Source organism: Rana temporaria, chromosome 7 (genome assembly GCF_905171775.1).
Source record: "Rana temporaria chromosome 7, aRanTem1.1, whole genome shotgun sequence".
In the NCBI taxonomy this organism is placed as follows: domain Eukaryota; kingdom Metazoa; phylum Chordata; class Amphibia; order Anura; family Ranidae; genus Rana; species Rana temporaria.
In genome coordinates, this window is record NC_053495.1 from 159,140,330 (window position 1) to 159,164,807 (window position 24,478).

A 24,478-nucleotide genomic window follows, 5' to 3' on the forward strand; every position below is an offset into this window, starting at 1 on the left:
GCAAGTTCAATGACCATCGGATAAAGGTCTTAGACAAAGTGCATTTATAGATGTCACAGAACTCCAAGGTGAATGATTTTACTTTAATAATTTATTAAAATGAGTACATTATAATTCACCAAAAGTGACACCCTAACTAAGAGGCCGTGACAGACTCTTCAGGACATTCTGAAAAGGACAAAGAGACAAGGGTACGCAATGCATGCTCTGTAACAGCAATTTAAAGTGGAAGTCTAGTTTATAAGAGCCCCAAAAAAAAAACTGATCTCCAAGGGTCTTATGGCCATCACAGACCCGTCCTATTTCCCTAAGGCTTTATTGGTATTGTACCAAATGACCATTATTGAAGTCATGAACGTCATTCGTGTTTTGACATGTGAGTGATATTTTGTGCTGCAGTACTGTGAGCCCAAACAGCATGATGATGACACTACGGGCTAGACCAGTTTTTTACAGTCTTGTCTTGAGGGAAGTGAGTTGAATGATGTTTGGCATGGGTGCCATTCAGAAGACACCTTGCATTTTTTCAATAAATGTGGACAATTTGTAGATTGTGATGTTACTGGCTCACCTCTCCATCTCATCCCATCAGAGAATGCTTTGCATTCATTGAAAAGATCCAGAGTGTTCCCTGATTGGCACATTTGCCATGCCAGCACCCTCCTGTGTTCACAATGCAGAAGGACAGCCGCTTGTCATGGGACCCTAAAGCTAGTGTAGATCACAGAAGTAGGTGTGCCTAATACAGGGATTTCCAACTTCCATGGGGATCCCACAGGTATGGCACACACATACTCTCATTGGTCTAAGCTGGACCAATGTAACCACAGTATGTAAAAATTGCCAGACCTAAACTTCAGCTTGAAGTAAATCAACTTTAAAATACATGTGCCCACCCTATTTTCTGCATCTTGCTGTCAGAGCAGAAAGATCAGGATCAAGTACTATTATAGAAGCAAACAGTCATTGGGTAAAATTACATGAATTATGGTACATTAACGTTGTTTATGCATTCTGCTTATGTTTGGTCTTTCAAATATTTTTTTTAAAAATACATGTACCAAAAATCAGCTTGATAGTTTGTAATTATATTTGCACACAGGCATATTTGTATATTATATTCTTAGGCTCCGTTTACTACTGTGCATTGCTACATAATTCCCCCATCCACACAACTGAGGTGGGTAGGAGAATCCTCCCTGCGGAGACCTTGGGGGTTATTTACGAAAGGAAAATCCACTTTGAACTACAAGTGCACTGAAAGTGCACTTGGAAGTACAGTCGATGTAGATCTGAGGGGAAGATCTGAAATGAGGGGAAGCTCTGCTGATTTTTAAATCAAATCATGTGCAAGCTAAAATGCTCTGTTTTTCTTTTTTTTCTTGCATGTCCGCCTCGGATCTACAGCGACTGCAATTCAAAGTGCAAAGTGGATTAGACCTTCATAAATAACCCCCTTTGTATTCTGACAGTGGCACTCCTCTGCTGTCAGAATACATTGATCAGTAGATGCAGCCGCTGATCGGAAAAATTCCAACATTCCCCTTTAAACAAAAGTCTACAGTTAAGCCTTGTACACACGATCGGAATTTCCGATGGAAAAAGTCCAACTGACTTTTTCCATCAGAAATTCCGACCGTGTGTAGCCCCATCAGACTTATTTCATCTGAATGTTTTTCATCGTTTAGATAGAGAACATGTTCTCTTTTACTCCGATGGAATTCCGTCGGAATTCCAATGTGATTTTGGCCGGTCAAAAGTCCCACCGTGTATACGGGGCATTAGATTGAATTCTGTTGAGCAGGAGCAGCCACACATGGATTGAAGGTTGGCCAGTCCCTGATGTATCAGCCAAATTCTGATCAATCTATGGCCAGCTTTAAGAAGGAATATAGAGGGATTGAAAACGGTGTGTTTGTTCCTCTACTGTTCAATATACAATTTTCTGTTTAACATAACAACCATGTTTTTCCTAAAACCCTTTTTGTTACATTCTTTTTTTTGCTTCTTTATGCTGCTGATCTAAGTTTTTTCAGTCACTTTGGCCCAGATTCACAAAGCACTTACGCCGACGTATCTCGAGATACGCCGCGTAAGTGTAACTATGCGCCGTCGTATCTGTGCGCCATGCCCACAATCTGAGATACGCCTAAAAATAGGCTTCCTACGACCGACGTAACTTGCCTACGCCGTCGTATCGTGGGCGCATATTTACGCTGGGCGCATTTGCCGCTCCCATAGATTTTCTATGCAGATATGCAAATGAGGGAGATACGCTGATTCACGAACGTACTTGCGCACGGCGCATAATATACGTAGTTTGCGTAAGTCGTACGTCCGGCGTAAAGTTATTCCCCATATAGGAGGCGCAACTCATGCAAAGATATGGACCAGGGAACACAAGCCGTTGTATCTTTTGTCGTTTACGTTGTACGTGAATATGACTAGGCGTAGGTTACGTTCACGTCGTAGGCAGTGATTCGGCGTATCTTAGGCAGTTGTTTCGATGTGATTCTGAGCATGCGCACTGGGATGTGGCCACGGGGCGGCGCATGCGCGTTCATTTTAAGTACTTCTATGGCACTTGGCCCATCATTTGCATGGGGTCACGCCTCATTAGCATGGCTTACGCCCACTTCCACCTACGCTGGCTTACGCCGAGGAAACCCAGCGTAGATTTGAGAGCGAGTGGGAGCACTGGCTTCCTGAATACTGTGCTTGCCTCTGTGCGCTGCGTCGGCGTAGCGTATATTAGATGCGCTACGCCGGCATGAATATGCGCCGATGTATATGAATCCGGGCCTTTGTGTCTGTCTGAACTTATACCAGCATCAGCAGCTCATCCTTACTGTTGACCTGATAGTAAAAATATTTGAACATTTCTACACAATGTATCATCATGGCCACTTGTACTCTCCATCAAGGGCACATGTGCCAAAACAGGAGCAAAATTGGAAGATGGAATGATCAGTTATAATTCTAATGAAAGCTGTAGATTTAAAAAGAATAAAAACAACTTTTCCAATGACTATACATTAACATGTTAAAACATATATAAGAATTTAGTGATTGGGGTTAGATCTACTTTACAGTAAATGTTGTAATAATAAAACAATCTGTGCTCACCAAAAATACATGATACTTTTCCTTCAATAATTACATTTATGTTCCCCCTAAAAAAAACCTTAAACCTTCATAAGCGTGTCTGTTTGTTTCCCTTCTTGCCTGCAGGAGAAGACTGAGCCCTATTTCATAGGGATATTTTGTTTTGAAGCTGGAATTAAAATTGTTGCCCTAGGACTGGTATTTCACAAAGGTTCTTACCTCCGCAATGGCTGGAATGTCATGGACTTTATAGTAGTGCTTAGCGGGTGAGTGTCCTATGCTTAAATTCTTTATCTACCACTGGTTCTGCAATGGGTAAGTGCTGTTCCCATATTTTGTATGGTCACTATAGTTAAACGTCAGCTTATTTGCAAACTCTGTGGATGTATTTTTAATTTGTGCCTTATTATCTGTTGAAATGCCAGATATAACTACAATTCCAATGCTGTAATAAAAACAAACATAAGAGAAAATGTCAGATATGATGTGTTATAGATAATCAATTGGCACTGTTTAAGAAAAATTATAGCAGGGACTTAATTTCTGGGGAACTTATAACATTAATGGATATAAACTTGTATGAGGCTTGTTATAAAGATCAGGACAATTATTATGTTCAGTTTTACAGTAGTTCACACTAATTCACTACTTTATTAATGTTTATAGTGTCAAAATAAAAAGAAAGCATGGTAAAAAAGATAACATATAGGTGAAAAATATAAAAAAACAAAGAAGCCTGCAAATAAAGAGAGATGGCAAAACATGTCAGAATGGAAATGAAAGCCTAAAAGAAACTTCCCTCTCCAGATTCGTTCTCGTGGAAACTTGAGACTGACTGGTTTCTTTTGGACCGGCTGCCATACACACGGGCTGAATTTGCTTCATGTGGCCCGACATTTGGTCTATGTTTACTAGGCTTAACCCTCCTTCTCCACAATGTAACTGCCATAAGTGACAGTGGTGCAAGTTCCTTAATGTTCTGGAGCATTGTGACCTCCCTGAATTTTTGGTGTTTTGTAAAGAAATTTTTTTTTTCATTAAGTGCAATTTCACAGTTTTACATATTTTTACAGGAGAAATGCTTGCATGTTTTTATTTTCAGACATAGTTTACTTTAATATTTTAAAACATATATATAAATATTTTTTACGTTTAATTAAAATGTATTCCTGAATAGGGTTCTAATCCCCGTTGAGTTTATGTTAGTTTGCTGGTCATATATTTGGTAAATAAAAAGTGTAACAATATGACCATTTAAAAACATGCAAATTGTCTGACAGGATACCTTTTCAGTACTGGAGTCTAGGGGGGCAATTTTTTTTTCTCTTTGATTGGGCTCACTTTACTTCAGAATTCGAATTTCTTTAGTAATGACCTATGCAACCGCTTCATTAATCTCTATTGCCCAACAGCTGATATGTTAATTCCCTCCTTAATGAGCAGTCTGGGAAGTTTTAATCTTTTTTGGATCTCTCTAATTGAATAATCATCCCAAAGTCATGAAATAACCTGTTAACATCTGGCATAATTATTTTATAATGGTGGACTCGATTGGTTATGAATGACCTGTACAGTAATTTTTGTCTTTTGGCGATAGACCTAGGGCTTAGGAGATTTTTTTCTTCAAAATTCTTGGTAGCACAATCCCAATTTATCTAATCTCCAGGATGCATATAGTATCTTATTTTATCTCAATAAGTAGAGGGTTTGCCTTGGGCTTTGGAAATTTGTTCATGATCAGCCAAGTTCCTTGGGATGCAGACAGAAGGCATTGGTAAGGCTTTGTCATGACATGATTTTTGTGGTTTTAAAACAAAATGTTGCAAGTATATAAGAAGCAGATGAGTTAGCATTGGATTATGTCTAATGACCTTAGCAATGCTAAACAAGAACTAGAATCTGTATTTGGAGTAAGGAAATACCTCTGCGTTCATATATTTTCAAGCTGTAGGTAGGGTCAAGGTTTTTACATTAACACACATAAGTAAGATTATGTACATTAGGTGATCATGTGTGCGTATATATGAATAAATTAATAAAAAGGAAGGTATTTTGAAGTTATTTGTGCATGTTTATCTGTTCGCTGTACCATACTTTCACAGTAATCTACTGACCTAGTGTCAGTTTTATCTGCATTCTTGCTGAATGAGGCCCCGTACACACGACCGAGTTTCTAGGCAGAATTCAGCCAGAAACTCGATCAGAGCTGGATTCTGCCGAGAAACCCGGTGGTGTGTACACTTTTCAGCGAGGAAGCCGATGAGGAACTCGTCGGGCCGAAAAGAGAACATGTTCTCTATTTCCTCGTTGTTCAATGAGGAAAGTCGGCCCGCCGAGCTCCTCGGCGGCTTCCACACTGAACTCGACGAGGAACTCGATGTGTTTGGCACGTCAAGTTCCTCGGTCGTGTGTACGGGGCCTGACTGTTAAGAAAAAACTGACTGCAGCTTATGACACTGTCAAAATAGATGAACATTGTGTAGAATCACCACCAGGGAGAAGTGGAGTAATTTTGGTGAAATGTGGTTTCAGTGCAAAAATACTGATATTACCATATATGCAAACTTTTTCAGAAGCAAATAATTTCAGTTTTGTTTTTTGAAGTGTACTTAAATTGTGCATGGAAAAAAGTATATTATTTTTTCTGTCTTTATTTAGTTTTTGGATGTACTTGGCATAGTTTAGTTTATTTCACTGATTTTGAATTTGGGTTGTTTTTTTATTTTATTTTTTATGTATTTAAGTAATGTTTGTGTACTGGAACATATCTGTATGCTTTTTCCTTTTTGAGAAAAAAATACTTTAAACAACAAGGTTTATAGGGACTATTTGGCTATTTTTGGACAGTTCCAGAACAGTTAACAGGAGTTTATAATACACTCAGAACAAATTTACAGCCCATAGCACCATTTAAGACAACCAAAAACATTATACCTTCCTTTTTTACGCTAATGCATTTAGTTAATATGGCAAAATTTTGCTAAAATCCCTTGCTTTTTACAGAAATATTATGAAAATAAATAAACTCCCAATTTATTATTTAACCTATTGCAAAAGGTAAGGTATTCTCATTCTGGCATGTGTTGGCTTAAGTGACACCTTGTGACGATCACTTATTGCTCACCTGCCTGATTACTCCCCCAGACAACTGGTCAATTTGTAAATCAAATGTGAGGATTTGAAGCTCTGGAAATTGCATCTGTATCATTATTTGGTCCTGAGATTTTTAAGAATTAAGATGTCCCACAGTGGAAAAGTAAATACATTTAAGAATATATTTTAGAACATCAGAAGCATTTTATAAATGATTAACAAAAACTTTATTTTTTCTCAAGAGGTTTTATATCAGAGCAAGGTGTTGTATAGAATCTGTACTTTTACTTCACAAGAAAACAGAGAAATCTTAAAAAATTGTAATATTCCTATCTTTATTTCTTTTACTAAATGCATAGTAGTACAAATGCCTTTGTGAACTACTATTTTTATTTGAAAATAATTATTCATGATACTATTTGCCACATGGGTTTAATTATTGCAACTGATTCCCCCTTTAACGAAAAAATATATATATTATTTTACCATATGTAGTTCACAAATTGAGCTTATGTGAATTTTAAACAAGACTGAAAATAGCTGTTGCATGTAAATTGTCAACACAGGACTATGAATAATTTGAATTAGCAATTCATATTGAGATCCAGAAAGATACATCACATATGTGTTTTCAGCTTCTCTGTATTCACAAAGTGGGAAACACAATTATATCTAAAAAAAGAAAAAGTGTAAAGGTATTCTTAAAGCTATTTCCTCAACATCATTTTCAGTTTTACTTACTAAAATGTTTTCAAAAAGAATAAAGATTGGTCTTGTGCATAACAATAATCTTAAAGCGGTGTTCCAGCCGCAAACATTTTTTTTAAAAAGTCAGCAGCTACAAACACTGTAGCTGCTGACTTTTAATAAGGACACTTACCTGTCCAGGGAGCCCGCAATGTCGGCCCCCGAGGCTGATCCATCCATCAGATTGAGTGCAGCAGCCGCCATTCTAACTAAGGGACACCGTCTGTGGAGCCTCCAGGGTTTACCGAAAAGTTTCCTGAATGGCTCCGTTGTTTTCTGGGACACACGCAGGTCCAAGAAGGCAGCAGGCGAGCAGCAAGAAAATGACACCTTGGTGATGGTGTTATTCTAGGGAAATAACATGTATGTCATGAAATAAGGATTTACATCTACTTTAATCCAAATATATGGTTCTTTAAGCACACATGCATGTTCAGACTAGTAGGGAATGCATGTCTGCTCTGCAGTTTTGTTTTTTTGTTTTGTTTTTTCCAGCTTGATGAATAATTATTTTGTATGGATTATCAGAACACACTGTGTACCATGGCTTTCTGTGCTAAAACCTAGCACTCAAGATGTAAAATAATTTAGACATCAAACCCACATCCTAACTGCTTCTTTGCACTGCAGGCATCCTGAGATTTATTTCATTTCCTCTTCTGGGAATTATGTTGGAGTTTTTAGCAAGAAAGACAGCTCTTCTCATTATAATTGGCCAACTGTAAACAAAATAAGAGGAACAAATTAATTTGCTGCACAGGAAACATTTCTTAGTAAAACACAAAGAAATATGGTACAATGCCTACTTACAGACATTCTCCACATAAATATATATATGTTTTTGTTATTTATGCTGTCAAGGGTAGATTGTCCATCTATTGTAATCCATGGGTTATGGGTCTAGATCAGGGATATGCAATTAGCGGACCTCAAGATGTTGCAGAACTACAAATCCCATGAGGCATAGCAAGACTCTGACAGCCACAAGCATAACACTCAGAGGCAGAAGCATGATGGAACTTGTAGTTTTGCAACAGCTGGAGGTCCGCTAATTGCATATCCCTGGTCTAGATCCATGTGGTCCGGTTTTCAATCCTATCAATTTGGTATTATTGTTTTGACATTAAGATACTTTAAACCTAAAACCATGGGATGTTTTAAGATACTTTTCAATCAAATGTTTTTTAAGTTCAATTCAATTAGTATTTCCTTAATTAATTTTTTTTGGTACATAGAAATAACGAAGTAAACATGAAAGTGTTCAGATATAGTGCAGGCATTGGATACTAAAAAAATATTTTAATTTTTAAAAGACTCAAAAAAAAAAAAAAAATATATATATATATATATATATATATATATATATATATATATATATATTTAAAGCTTTCCCAGTAACCATTATAAACAATCCTTTTTGTGCATAGTTAGGTGGTGCAAACTCGCAGGAGCTTGTTGCTTCTGAATGGAGAAGCTTGACTAAGATCTTCTTATGGATACAGAGAGTGTTTTTAATAACCATGAATAGAAGACATTGACAAGGTGATCTGAAAATGAGGAAACTTGGAGGCATGTTGTGTATTAGCATGGCATGGCAGCCTGAAATCCCACAATGTGAGTGAGCATAGAGTGGTGACAATGCCACCATTTGCATTGTAATTCCATAGGTGATAGTTGTCATGGGAAGTGTAATTGACAAAGTCGTAACTATATGGATGGAATGTAAATGTGTTAAAACATTAGACTTCTAAAAGTAAAAGATTTCTAATTTTAGTTTTTGGGTTTACATACACGTTAACTGATTATATACAATGAGCGTGGTTGTAATAATAATTTGGCAATTGAAGAGAATGTTCAGTAATTATGTTTGAGAATTAAAATTTTACTTTAAAATAATTGATGCAAAATTGAAGCATGCATGGCCAGCCTTAACCATTTCAGCCCCGGAAGGTTTTACCCCCTTAATGATGACACTGATTTAACCAACAATTGCGCGATCATGCAACACTGTACCCATACAAAATGTATGGCTTTTTTTATCTACAAATCAAGCTTTTTTAGGTGGCATTTGATCACCATATTTTTTGCGATATAAACAACATTTTGTTTTCTAAATATAAAAATATTTCTTTATCAATTTAGGGCAATGTGTATTCTGCTACATTTGGTAAAAAAATCCCAATTAGTGTATATTGATTGGTTTGCGCAAACGTTATCGCATCTACAAACTATGGGATAGATTTTTGACTATTTTTTTATATTTTTTACTAGTAATGGCAGTGATCAGTGATTTTTCACGAACTGCAACATTGCAGCGGACAAATCTGACACTTAGTGACACTTTTTGGGGACCAGTGACACCAATACAGTGATTAGTGCTAAATAAATCCCTGTATAAATGACACTGGCAAGGAAGGGGTTAACATCAGGGGCGATCAAAGGGTTAATTGTGCTCCTAGGGAATGCTTTCTAACTGTGGGGGGGAAGGCTGACAGTGAAGGAAAACAGAGATAATTATGTAGTGCCTGGTTACTTTCAAGTACCGGTGCTATTGAAATTTAGAGGGTGATCAGAGTACCAATGACTCTGATCCAAATTACAAAGTTCAAATAGGGTCTCTGTTTCAGCTTGGCTGTGCTGTGGGCTCATTCTGTTGTTGCTGGGGTGCTATTCCACCCCAGGGCGATAGGTGGCAGCAGCAGAGTTGAGACTTGGGTGTTCTTTTCCAGCAGCCAATCAGGAGGGAGTGTCCTCGCTGGGCATGCTGGAAGAGGGTACTTATGGGACAGACACCATTGAGTCGGGGTCTTCTTCTTCCAGTGTGGCACCCACCTTTAGGGTGACCACATCACGCCCCCCCGGGGTTATGGCCTACCTGGCCGGGGCACACGTGCCATGCGGTGTTCCTGGTTCCAGGACCATGTTGGTCTGGAACATTTGAGCAACGTCGGGGACCCAGTGATTGACTGGGTTTCCACTTTTGAAGATCCCAAGCGGTATAGCTGTTCGGTGGGGAGTCCATCTGAGGAGCGCCAATGAGAGGCTGGCGGTCCAAAAGGATTTCGACAAACCACCGGTGATCAAGGTAGCCGGACACTGAAGGATTGTCTCCCTGAAATCCATTCCAGGAGGGTCTGTGGCAGAGACTTTTCCTCAAATCCAAGTTCATTCCAAGGAGGGTCTGTGGCAGAGACTTTTTCTCAAAAGGTTTGAGTGATACTCCGCTCTGCCAGGTCAGTGAGAGAGGCCTGTCCGGGTACGATAAGCCCACACTGGCAGGAGTGGTACTGAAAGTGTTACATATGGGATCAGGACTGTTCCAAATACTACGCCTGAATCTGCTGTTCTCCTTCTTCTTTCAAACTCTATCCCTTTCATCACCGGTTCATTGTTTTTACCCGGCTGGGTAATAAAGAGCACAGAAAAGACACTTGTTGCGGACATTCCTTTACTACTGCTATATGCACCATTCACCCCTAGGAATTCGGAAGAGCCACGAAGTAAATGTGCCAGCCAAAACAATCCAGCAGCTCCTCCAGGGGTAGTGCTACAATTACATAGTTAGTTAGGTTGAAAAAAGACACAAGTCCATCTAGATCAACCATAGAAATAAATAAAATAAAAAATATCGCACAATCCCATATACCCAATTCTATACCCACAGTTGATCCAGATCCAGCTTAGCATAAACATAAAATCTCCATTTTCCTTCCTGGCAGAACAGAAATCTGCCTTGTTTACAGAGGCAGACCGCCATTCTGTCTCTCTTTGGAATGATCGGCAGGTCCTGGCGACACATGCCCCAGACCCAGGTGAAGCGAACGACGTATAGGTACGTTGTTTCGCGCAGCCGGGTCGCCCTGCTACAGTATATGTGCGGTGGGTGGTCCGAAAGCAGTTAAAGTGTAACTAAAGGCAAAACTTCCTTTTTTTAATAATGGATAGAGTAAGGAAGGGTTATAACCCCTGTCAGATTTTTTTGGCATCTGTGTTTCATTGGCGACATTTCCCTTCACTTCTTGTCCCATAGTGAAAACAGAAAGGAGGGAATCCTGGGGTGTCGTCGGGTACAACTGAATAAATGTTCCTATCAAAAGATGTCCCTTCTAATACTGTTCTGGGGGAAATCCAAAGTTTGGGATTTCCTTTTACTTTCACGTTCGATGATATTGGTAAACAGGACAAATAGAAAGGATGAATCTTCCTAACCGGTGGATAGACAAAAATCAAAACTGACACGTGTTCTAATCCCTCTCTACTCTATCGAAAATTACAAAAAAACATGTTTGCCTTTAGTTACACTTTAAGACCGGTAAACACCCATCACATGTAATTAAAGAGGATCCCAGCACCTTTTATCTGGTATAGGCAGTTATAAAGCAATATTGCACATTCTTAATGATGCAACAGGAGTAAGGCAATCCAATCTCCGATGGATTTACTGAACTGTACATATGCTTTTTAGATTATTTGATTGACCTCAAATATAATACAGCTACTAAATTAGATCTGAGCATGCCATTGGTCAGCCAACTAAAAACTCATATGCCATGCACCTAAGATGATTTCTTAGCTCCCATTATACAGTACTGTATATGTTTGGAGGCAGGCCATTAGCCAGTATGCTCTCTGTAAACAGTAAGCAAAGGTACTGCATAGCAAAATACCATCTGGCCTGTCAAAATTATGTTTAATTGGCAGCATTGTGAATTTTGTATGCTTTTAGGTGGCATGTGATAATGCTTAGTGTTTGAGAACAAATTGTTAGGTCCAAGCACAATCACAAGTGGGTGTTCCTAAGCCTGTTCAAATACAAACTTTGAGAAAGTATGTATTCATATAAACACCACTTTCACATACCTGGTCGGAGGCCGAAGTGCTGAGAGAACTTCCCTTGCAGCTAAGTGCAGAGCGCCCCTGAAGGTAGAAACAGGGAGTGCTTTAGAGAAGCACCTATTAGCTGCTGAGGTGATGAAGCAATGCCCACTGGATGGTGGCTGCTGAGTCCCTTAGGAGTACCGGGTGATCAGGGAGAGTCGGGAGCCAGGCCAGAAATCATGCACGGAAGGTCAGCCAAGAGTAAGCAGTAAGCAGGGTCAGGAGTCATCTGGGGTCATTCACTGGTAATCAACCAGGCAGTAGCAAAGTCAGAAGAGCAAACCAGAAGTCAAGCATGGATCAGCGGGAAAAACAGGGTCACTGGAACAAGTCAAGGGTCAAAGCCAGGAATGGAGCCAAAACAGGTCAAAGGCAGGCAGGGTCGGTAACAGGAAATTCAATAAAAGCAAGAACAGGAACACCGGAGCACACGAGGGGAGCTGAAGATCATCCAGCAACTAATGGCTCATACTGCTGGCTTTAAATAGTCCACTGGGCACCAGAATCTCTCACGCATAGCATGCACACTGGCACATGGATCTTCATAGCTGTTCGGGCCTGTGCACGCAAATTTATATGTGCCAATCTCTTATTTTGCTGGACATTTGCAGGTGTGCCAAACATTCTAAGAACCGTTCTCTGACAACCATCCAGTTAAAAATGTACAGCTTATGATGTCCACTGTACAAGGGGAGCTTAGTTTAACCACTTTCCGACCGGGCCATAGCCAAATGACGGCTACAACACTGTCACATAACTCTGAAAGGACGTACAATGATGTCCTCTCAGAATCACGCTCCTGCGTGCCCCCTGGGGAACGCACCAGGGAGTCTCTGTGACCATCGGATCAGGGTAAAGGGCCAATGACAGTGGCCCTTTACAACATGATCGTTTTGTCCAATCACAAAGCGACCACTTGTCAACAAGCCGGAGCATGTCCGGTTCAGCTCCTCCCCTCTCCTTGCCCAGATCAGTACAGTGTGCAAGGAGAGCAGGAAGGCGGTGCTGCAGCGCTGTGGGCTAGATCTGAAGTGCCCACAGCGCTGATCTGTGCCCATCCATGGCTCACCCATCTATCCTCATTTATGCTCACCCATCCATGGCTCAACCATCCTCATCCATGTCTTATCCATCCTCATTCATGGCTTAGCTATCCTCAGCCATGGCTCATCCATCCTTATCCATGGCTCATCAATCCCCATACATGGCTCATCCATTCCCATCAATAGCTCATCCATACTCATCGACCCCCATCCATGACTCATTCATTCTCATCTATGGCGCATCCATCCCCATCCATGGGGCATCCATCCCCACATCCATGGCTCATTCATGCTCATCCATCCCCATCCATGGCTCATCCGTGCCACATCAGTGCTCACCCCGTGCCACATCCATGCCACATCAGTACTCATCCGTGCCACATCCATACCCCATCAGTGCTCATCCATGCCACTTTCATGCCAAATCAGTTATCATCCGTGCAATATCCATACCACATAAGTGCTCATCCGTGCCACATTCATGCCACTACAGTGTCCATTAGTGCCACTACAGTGCAGCACAAAATTGTAATAGGTAGTCAAATTGGATCTGAAATTTATATCCCTAGAACACCTGATGGTGCTCCCTTCATGTTGAGCCTCTATATGTGGCCAAGCTGTGGAAACATGTCACACATGTGGTATTGCCATACCCAGAAGGAGCAGCAGAATGTATTTTGGGGTGTAATTTTTGCTATGTACATACTATGTGTTAGAAATATCTTATAAATTGACATCTTTGTGTAAAAAAAAAAAAAAAAAAAAAGCATTTTCATTTTCTTTCCACATTTTCCAAAAACTTGTGGAAAAAAATCACATGTTGAAAAGACTCATCCTACCACCTAGATTATACGCTGGGGTGTTTACTTTCCAAAATGGGGTAATTTTTGGGGCGTTTCCATTGTCCTGGTGCTCCAGGGCCTTCAAAAGTGTAAGAGGTAGTCAAGAAATGAAATGTGTAATTTATAGTCCTAGAACACCTGGCGGTGCTCCCTGCATGTTGGGCCTCTGTATGTGGCCAGGCTGTGTATAAAGTCCCACATATATGGTATCGCCATACTCAGGAGGAGAAGCAGAATGTGTTTTGCAAGTGTCATTGCAAGTATACATATGTTGTGTGTGAGAAATGCCTTTTTTTAAACATTTATAGCGCAAAAAAAAACTACCACCAAAAGAAAGCTTGTGCTTTGTGCGACAAAAAGCACAAACATTTCATATGGTTACAGTGTTGCATGACTGAGTAATTGTCATTCAACATGTTAGAGCACGAAAACTGAAAATTGGTCTGGTTAGGAAGGGGGTTTAAGTGGCCAGTGGGCAAGTGGTTAAAACATTTTCTGAGAGTACAGGTTCTCTTTGAGTACACCCCGACTTGGCTACCATCTGTCTTCTTTATTAATTTGTTCCAATTGGATTGGTGCTTTGCTGCCATACAATTAATTTTGGGTTTGTAGCTTAATCCTGGAGTGTGAATAAGTAATCCATTGATATACAAAGAAAAAGAGCCGCTGCTCCAGGTGTATGCTGATAACCTGAGGTGGAATATCTCATAGAGTGCCAGCCCCGGCCCGCCTCCATGGGAATCTTATAAGAAAAGAAATGGCTGCACATCCAGGAATTCCGATTGCCTTTTATTGTTCAAAGTTATAACACCAAAGACAACAACAACACAAGGTCACGTAGACGCGTTTTACACAAACATCTTGTTCTTAATCATTACCAACTCCTGGAATTCCTGGATGTGCAGCCATTTCTTTTCTTACAAGTAATCCACTGGTGATTGATAAAGTCAGTGTTGGCACCATACTGGCTGTTACTAACTTGAGTAATTTCTTTCTCTTCTGCTTCATTCTCCTGGCAGAACTTAATTGACCTTAATGGGAAACTATGTTGATTTGGGGTCTACAATTTTTTTTTATATATAATATAATATTGTGTTTGTGGGTTTATATTTGTTGTGCAAATAAGCAATTCCATTGCACTGGATTAACAGAAAAGAATGAGGTATATTTATCAATGCCACCCCCATCAAATCATTCTCAGCAGCAATTACCTTTTGTACCACCACCCCCTCCCTTTAGAATGTAAGCTCTACGAATAGGGCCCTCCCGTCCCTTCTGTATTGAACTGTACTGTAATTGTGCTGCCCCCCCCCCCCCTACTTTGTGAAGCACTGTGTAAACTATTGGCACTATATAAATCATATATAATAATAATATAAAAATAATAATAATGATAATAATAATAATCATTGTTTCTTTACTAAGATTTGCACACATGTAACCCAAGAGTGAATCTTATGTAAAAAACTTGTAAATCACAGGAATTTTTTGTGTGAATCTCGAGTAAAAACACGTATGGATGTTCTCCTTATAGAATTAGAGTATGTAGTAGTTGCTACATTTTTAGGCTTCATATCTCTAATTAAAATATCCTCTTGAGCTTGTGTGGGGATTTCAGTTTGAGATACTGAGCTCTGTAAGCAACATGTTTTTGTTAACAGAGAGTTATAGAGTCTAGAACATATTAAAAAGGAGCTTAGAGCTGCTTACTGAACAAGAAAATTAAAATTAAAATGCTCCTTTAACATATTAAATCAATAAAATAACAGTGTGGCAGGAGGGATGAAACTTACCCTATAAGCATGTATAGCAAGATTGTAACTTGAAATGCATCGGCAGTCTCATATCTCTTGCCGTTCTATTATTTTATAGATTTGTTACAATAAAGGAGTAAAAAGCTTCAGCCTCAGCGATGAGCTGAACTGCACCCACTGTGTAAACACAAAGTAAAATGCACCCCATATTTTTAGATACCACAGAGAAATATTAATATGTCTGCACAGTGTTTGTCATTTTATGTCCCTGATGAAGAGTTTTCACCTCTCTCTATGTGCTGGTGCTGACCACAAAGGCGGTGAAGGGAAAATATTCCGGGAGAGGATACAAAACATTCCAGCTCTAAACATACGTTTTTCTCACAATATCTATCTATGAATTGTTTTTATATAAAACAATTTTCCTAGTTGGACAAATGTCTGTCTAAAACTGATTGTTTCTTCAGACTGCCCACTAATGTCTAGGGATAGTTTTAGATGCGGTAGAAAGCCTTTCATTCACAAGGGTGTCTCACAGTAAGAACCTTATCTATGCATCAGTAAAGGTTCTGTAATACGTTTTTGCTTATTATTTAGTTCAGAAGGAATTAAGAAATACAAAGTTACAAATACAGTTCTCGCTTTACTGTACAATGTAATCCGCTTAACAACTTTGCATTAATGACCGAATTTACAAAGACTTCCAGTAAGCCTCTTTACAGTGACATTATCTTTCATCCCATTGTTGCACATCTTTTACTCGTGCTAATCATTATTGTAATCATAGTTCATTATATCCAGGATGGTCTCTTCTCCATAAACTGGAACAAATCTTTCTCTAAGCAATTATACTGCATTAAAGAGACACTGTTACTTTGCCTCTTCAAGGTAGCGTGACATTGGCTCCTGGGGGCCCCCAGACCAGTGAGGTAGGCTCACCCATCTACTCTCCCTCACTGTCTCACTGCTCCATTAGAGCCCTTGCTCCACTGCTTGTGGGTATGGAGGAGCATATGACTTCCCCCAATGTGATAGTGCTTTGGTCTGACCAGCCAGTCACCGGGCTTAAACAAGCAGTGACATCTCCTCCTGGGTAAGCTCCAACACCATCTGATACGGGAGCTTACTCAGAATTGGTTCCTGTGGCCAAGAGGAGGTGAGGGACACTGATTGGTAAGTATTCCTTGCTTGGGGGGAATCAGAAGGTACTGTCACTCTGCCCTTCTGCCACAGGAAGGAGAAAACATTTGTTTGGTTTCCTCCCCCTCAGTGATAAGACAAATGTCAGCATCAGACTAATGTTAAACTAATGTCAGCATCTACTTTCTTGCCAGAAATGTTGGATAAGAGATAACACATTCATGCTAATTCCTGCCTTTTCTACAGTTGTTGGCTGATATTACAGCTGATCAGTCCCTGCTGCAGACTCCCACCTTGCGATTTGCTATAAAGTTACAATGTGCAGTCTGATCAATGAGAGAGAGGGAACCAAATAATCTCAGACTAGGCAAAGTTGCTGGACTGAAACTCAAGGAAAACATTTTTAAATTAAAAGGTAGAGCTTTTCAGAAACATTATACTGTTGCTGGCTATTGTGACATGTCAGGGATTTATTCATGCCGATTTAAAAGGTTCACTTTAATGATAACAGCAGTTAACGTTGCCTTCCAGGTAAATATCTAAATACACAGCTGAAATATATATTTGGGAGATAGGTAGTCACAGTTAGTCACATTCAGCTGGACCACTTCTATGCTAGCAATTTGACAAAATTGTACATCTTTAGATGTAAATTGAGGCATTAACACCTATACAGACTTCCTGACACCGAGGATGGAATTATGTCGCTAAAACTGAAATAGTGCATGTTTAACGCAGTATATTTTAGTGTGTTACTGAATGTTTAACGCAGTATATTTCAGTGCATTGTGTGCCGTTTAACACAGTATCTCTACTCTTTGCAGCTCTAACAGCTTCAACTCTTCTGGCAAGGCTGTCTACAAGGCTTATGAGTGGGTTTTGGGGAATGTTTGACTAATCTTCCATAAGCACATTTGTGAGGTCAGGCACTAATGTTGGACAAGAAGGCCTGGCTCGCAGTCTCTGCTGTAATTCATCCCAAAGGTGTTCTATCAAGTTGAGGTCGGGATTCTATGCAGACCAGTCAAGTTCCTCCACCCGAAACTCAATCATCCATGTCTTTATGGACCTTGCTTTGTGTACTGGTCCAAATCATATGATGGAGGGGGGATTATGGTGTGTTTTTTTTTTCAGGGGTTGGGCTTGGCCCACCAGTGGAGGGAACTCTTAAGGTGTTAGCATACCAAGACATTTTGGGACAATTTCATGCTCCCAAATTTGTGGGAACAGTTTGGGGATGGCCCTTTCCTGTTCCAACATGACTACACACCAGTGCACAAAATAAAATCCATAAAGACATGGATGAGCGATTTTTGGGGTGGAAGAAATTGACTGGCCTGCGCAGAGTCCTGACCTCAGTCTGATAGAACACCTTTGGAATGAATTAGAGAAGAGAATGTGAGCCAGGCCTTCTTGTCCAACATCAGTGCCTGACCTCACAAATGCACCTCTGGAAGAATGGTCAAACATTCCCATAGACACACTCCTAAATCTTGTGGACAGCCTTGCCAGAAGAGTTGAAGCTGTTATAGCTGCAAAGGGTGGGCTAACTCAATTTTGAAGCCTACAGACAAAGACTGGCATGCCAGTAAAGTTCATGTGCAAGTAAAGGCAGGTGTCCCAATACTTTTGATAATATATAGCCAGATTCAGATACAATGGCGTATCTTTTGGCCGGCGTAAAGCATCCCATTTGCACTACGCCGACGTAACATAGTGAGGCAAGTACAGTATTCACAAAGCACTTGCTCCGCAAGTTACGTCAGCGTAGCGCAAATGGGCCGGCGTAACCCCGCCTAATTCAAAGTAGGCATGTAGTGGGCGGGCTACATTTAAATTAACTGTGACCCCATGTAAATGAGGGCCGTTCGTACGGCGCATGCGGGCGCATGCTCAGAATCACGTCGCAAATACTCCCTACGAAACAACGACGGCTCAATGCTTTCGACGTGAACGTAACCTACGCCCAGCCCCATTCACGTACGCTTACGCAAACAACGTAAAAAAAACAACGGCTGTTCCGTCGTCCATACCTTGCATGGGCTGCGCCATCTTTTTGGTGGTTTATCTTTACACCGGTGTATGTCTTACGTAAAAGGCGTGGCTTACTGCGACGGGCATACGTACGTTCGTGAATCGGCGTATCTTGCTCATTTACATATTCGACGCGTAAATCCACGTACACGCCCCTAGCGACCAGCGTAAATATGCACATAAGATACAACGGCGTAGGAGACTTACGTCGGTCGTATCTTGGCCAAATTTAAGCGTATCTGGTTTCCAGAATACGCTTAAATATACGGCGGCGCGCATTCGGACTTTCGACGGCGTATCTACTGATACGCCGGCGTAAGTCTTTCTGAATCCGGCTAATAGTGTTTAAATGATGATTGATTAAGAGCTTTGAGTTTACTTGTTAAGATGGGCTCATGAAAGCAAAAGAATGAAACTAGAAGAATTTCAAGAGATAAAATATAAGGTTGAGAATAGTGGAAAAATAGCGCTGGGCCATATTTTTGTTTTTGTTATTGCTATTTCAAAGCTCCGTGTTTTATTTATCTTTAGTTTGTTGGACTAAGCATGCAGTATACAGCACTGTGTTCCGAAAATGCTTGAGGAACATAATAAAAGAAAACAGTTAGACCCCGTACACACGTCCGAGAAACTCGACGGGCAAAACACATCGTTTTGCTCGTCGAGTTCCTTGTGAAGCCGCCGAGGATCTCAGCGAGCCAAGTTTCCTCATTGACTAACGAGGAAATAGAGAACATGTTCTCTATTTGGCCCGACGAGATCCTCGTCGGTTTCCTCGGCCGAAAGTGTACAGACGACCGGGTTTCTCGGCAGAATACAGCTCCGATGGAGTTTCTGGCTGAATTCTGCCGAGAAACTCTGTCGTGTGTACGGGGCCTCAGAGCACCTATCTCAGCCATTCAGAAGAAGCTTTGTAATGTAATCTAACAAAAAATGAAAATTGAAGCGACACAACAAGAGGTGCAGATAAAACTTTACTCCAATAAAAGTTGAAGTGACAAGCCAAAGAGTATCTTGCACATTTAGGGGATCCAAAAATGCCCCCAAAATGTTTCTTTGACCCCTGAAATGCATTGGCTACTCTTTGGATTGTTCCCCTTTTTATTGGAAGTTGCATATTGACCTGTTAGCAGTGGCGTGACTCTTTGATTTACATTTTTGTTAAAATACAAATGGTGTCATTTTGTCCAGTCCTTTTTATCTTGTTTCCTTACCTTAACCACTTCCCGCCCGGCCTATGGCCGATTTACGTCCGGGAAGTGGTTATTAAATCCTGACAGGACGTTCGAGAACGTCCTGCAGGATTTCATGCCGCGCGCCCGTGGGGGGGCGCATCACGGCGATCGGTGATGCGTGGTGTCAGTCTGACACCCTGCATCTCCGATCTCGGTAAAGAGCCTCCGGCAGAGACTCTTTACCACGTGATCAGCCGTGTCGAATCACGGCTGATCACGATGTAAACAGGAAGAGCCGTTGATGGCTCTTCCTCACTCGCGTCTGACAGACGCGAGTAGAGGAGAGCCGATCGGCGGCTCTCCTGACAGGGGGGGTTCGCGCTGATTGTTTATCAGCGCAGCCCCCCTCGGATCGCCACACAGGACCACCAGGGCTGCCCACCCTGGACCACCAGGGTGGGCAAAAAAAAAAAAAAAAGCCAGCAAAAAATAAAATAAAAAGTAAAAAAAAAAAAAAAAAAAAGCATTAAAAAAAAGATGCCAATCAGTGCCCACAAATGGGCACTGACTGGCAACCTGGAAAAATCAGTGCTGCCCCACAGTGTCCATCAGTGCCACCCCAGTGTCCATCAGTGCCACCCCACAGTGTCCATCAGTGCCACCCCACAGTGCCCATCCATGCCCAGTGCCCACCTATCAGTGCCCATCTGTGCCACCCATAAGTATCCATCAGTGCCACCCATAAGGGCCGCCCATGAGTGCCCATCTGTGCCGCCTATGAGTGCCCAGTGCCGCCTATGTGTGCCCATCAGTGCCGCCTATGTGTGCCCATCAGTGCCGCCTATGTGTGCCCATCAGTGCCGCCTATGTGTGCCCATCAGTGCCACCTATGTGTGCCCATCAGTGCCGCCTATGAGTGCCCATCAGTGTCGCATACCAGCGCCGCCAATCAGTGCCACCTCATCTGTGCCCGTCAGTACTACCTCATCGATGTCCATCAGTGCCATCTCATCAGCGCCCATTAGTGCCGCCATATCAGTGCCCGTAATTGAAAGAGAAAGCTTATTTACAAAAAAATTAACAGAAAAAAATAAAAACGTATTTTTTTCCAAATTTTCAGTCTTTTTTTAGTTGTTGCGCAACAAAAAAAAATCGCAGAGGTGATCAAATACCACCAAAAGAAAGCTCTATTTGTGGGGAAAAAAGGACGCCAATTTTGTTTGGGTACAGTGTACCATGACCGCGCAATTGCCATTCAAAGTGCGACAGTGGTGAAAGCTGAAAATTGGCTTGGGCGGGAAGGTGCGTAAGTGCCTGGTATGGAAGTGGTTAAAGTACAATCCACTGATCCAATGATTTAAAAAAAAAAAAAACTTTGGGGGAAAATGAGTGCAACCCCAATGTATTGCAATTTTGATGTGAAGTAAAAGAGAACATTAAATCAATAAAAAAAAGACAAACTGCAATAACATTGGTTCTATGTGATATATGAGGCATCTTGTTGAAGTTTATCAACATAGGAATTGAAGATTTTTTTTTCAATCGGAAAAACTGTCTATATTTAATCCACTGAGCTCCATAACGAATTGTAGGCTAATTAAATGTGCTTCATCCATGTATTTACCATGAGGAACTTACTGGCAACAAAGTTAGAAGGGACAAGGCTCAATATATACAGAATATTTACAATTTCTGATCACAAAATATACAAAATATATTATTTTAATATTTTGTTAGCTTCTTCTGACCCCCTTGTCCCTCTTTTTTCCTGATTGTCTGTAATTTTCTCTTGACTGACAGCTCATCGTGCTATGTTATACCAGACAACAGTATGATTCTTTCCGATTTTTGGTGCTGAAAGTGGTACAATTGTTTTGCATGGAAATTTGGCGTTTTATATTGTAGGCCTGTAATTCTTAGGAATAACTCACTTAAATCTGTCCAAACAAGAGTCTAGTAGACATCCCAGGTATGATAAAGTTTGAAACACAAAATCATAAATTATAATATAATAAATAACTATAAATAATTATAACAAATAATAATGTAATTATAAAAAAAAATGATTCAAGAATGTAATCAATTATCGCTGTCATTACTTTTATTGTTTGATGACGAATTTCCCCACAAATCACTATCGCTCAATTCTGCAAGTGATTCTAATTTATTATTGCTGTTTTCTAGCTGGCCTAAAACCACTTTTGACATAAAGGGACACTTTTTGGTTGCTATGGACAATCTCCAGTTTCCAGGCAGAAAGAACAGCATTTATAATATAAAAGTGCATGTAGGACACTGGGCAGATCAAGGAGAGCAGAAAATAGAGCCGAATCATACACAAACAATGTAACAGTTCAAAATAAGGGCTTGTAGTGGTGAATAATTACTTGAAAAAAATACATAAATTACAATTACTCAGCAGAACATTTGTGTTTTATTAATAGAAAATGAACAAATTGATGAGAAAATTATTAAATAAAACAATGACCACACAGTTAAAACTCGCACAGGTTAGTGAAATGACCCTATTAGTAGCTCTACTGGACTTGCATCACATGAGTGTGGCTTTTGTGGTAAAGCATCTGACTTCTTTGTACAAGTGACAGGTGCACTTTACTGACACCTCAGAATATGGTGCTATTTGTTTAATCTATTCCAGCAGAGCAAGAGCAGTTGGTTAACTTTGTCATGTAATTGTACTTTCCATCAACAGCTTTTACCTTCTCCAGTGATTCGGTTAAAATGCTCTAAAAGCATTCTTTCCATTTTCCATATGACACAAATTGCTGCAATGTAAATGTATTAACATGGAAAAAAATTCTGTCTCCATGTCCCTCGTGTTTTTTTTCTCCTGCACTCGTTTATATAGCAATTGAACAGAACAGACCATGGTGTAGGGTACAGTCTCAACATTTCTTTGGCATGTCTACACAATTCAGTTTAAGTGATTGTAAAGTCTATTAAAATAAACATGTTATAATTACCTGCTCTGTGCAGTTTATTTTGCACAGAACAGCCTGGATCCTTCTCTTATTCTGGCCCCTCCCTTCTATTGAGTGCCCCCACAGCAATCGGCTTGCTATGGAGGCACCCGAGCCAAGCTGCTGCTCCGTTTATCCATCCAGATATGGAGCTGTGGTTTGGCCCCACCCCCTATCTCTCCTGATTGGCTAACTGAGTTTAACCACTTAAGACCCGGACCAATATGCAGGTTAAGGACCTGGCCCCTTTTTGCGACACTGCGTCGCTTTAACTGACAATTGCGCGGTTGTGCGACGTGGTTTCCAAAAAAATTGGTGTCCTTTTTTTCCCACAAATAGAGCTTTCTTTTGGTGGTATTTGATCACCTCTGCAGTTTTCATTTTTTGCGCTATAAACAAAAATAGAGCGACAATTTTGAAAAAAAATCAATATTTTTTATAATACTTTTTGCTATAATAAATATCCCCCAAAAATATATGAAAAAACTTTTTTTTCCTCAGTTTAGGCCGTATTCTTCTATTTATTTTTGGTAAAAAAAAATCGCAATAAGCGTTTATTGATTGGTTTGCGCAAAAGTTATAGCGTCTACAAAATAGGGGATAGTTTTATGGCATTTTTATTAATATATTTTTTTTTTACTAGTAATGGCGGCGATCTGCGTTTTTTTTTCATGACTGCGACATTATGGCGGACACATCGGACACTTTTGACACATTTTTGGGACCAATGTAATTTTCACAGCGAAAAGTGCTATAAAAATGCACTGATTACTGTGAAAATGACTATGGCAGTGAAGGGGTTGACCACTAGGGGCACTAAGGGGTTAAGTGTGCCCTAAGGGAGTGATTCTTACTGTAGGGGGGCGTAGCTGGATGTGTGACGTCACTGATCGTTGTTCCCTATAACAGGGAACAGACGATCAGTGACACTGCCACAGAGAAGAAGGCGACGTGCTCTTAAAGGCGGCGTACCTGTATGTGCCTGTGCCCAGCCATGCCATTCTGCCAATGTATATCGGCGTTAGGCAGTCCTTAAGTGGTTAACAGCAGTGGGAGCCAATGGCGCCGCTGCTGTGTCTCAGCCAATTAGAAGGGAGATTCCTTGATGGCTGAGGCACTCGTGGACATCGCTAGACAAAGATGAGGCTCGGGTAAGTATTAGGGAGGCTGGGGGGGCTGCTGCACACAGAAGGATTTTTATCTTAATACATTGAATGCATTCAAATAATAAACCTTCTGCCTTTACATCCCCTTTAAAGCGGTAGTTCACCCCCCCGACACATTTTACCATCGAGACAGGCATTGTAGCGTGAGCTACAGTATGCCTGTCCAGATTTTTTTAACCCCGGACTCACCTTGTAATCGGAGATCGTATTTTTCGGCTCCCGCGGGGAATGGGCGTGCCTATGGAGAGGGAGGATGATTGACGGCCGGCCCTGGCACGTCACTCTCCCCGAAGACAGCCGGAGTAGGTCTCGGCTCTTCACGGCGCCTGCGCACAGGCTATGCGCACGCGTCGTGAAGACCAAGCCTATTTCGGCTATTTCCGGAGAAGCGTGACGCGCCAGAGCCGGCCGTCAATCATCCTCCGTCTCCATAGGCACGCCCATTCCCCGGTATCTTCAATCTACGAGAACAAGGTGAGTACGGGGGTAAAAAATTCGGGACAGGCATACTGTAGCTCGC

At 40.9% G+C, this 24,478-nt stretch overlaps 1 protein-coding gene across 5 annotated transcripts in view; it reads left to right on the top strand.

Annotated features, from left to right (window-relative positions):
- CACNA1E (calcium voltage-gated channel subunit alpha1 E) overlaps nt 1-24,478 on the top strand; it is a 265,360-nt gene that overhangs the window by 10,554 nt on the left and 230,328 nt on the right. For all 5 annotated transcript variants that reach the window (XM_040360246.1, XM_040360249.1, XM_040360245.1 and 2 more), the window contains exon 2: nt 3,232-3,371. In XM_040360246.1, coding sequence (XP_040216180.1) covers nt 3,232-3,371 — 140 coding nt within the window. The remainder of the gene's footprint in view (nt 1-3,231; nt 3,372-24,478) is intronic.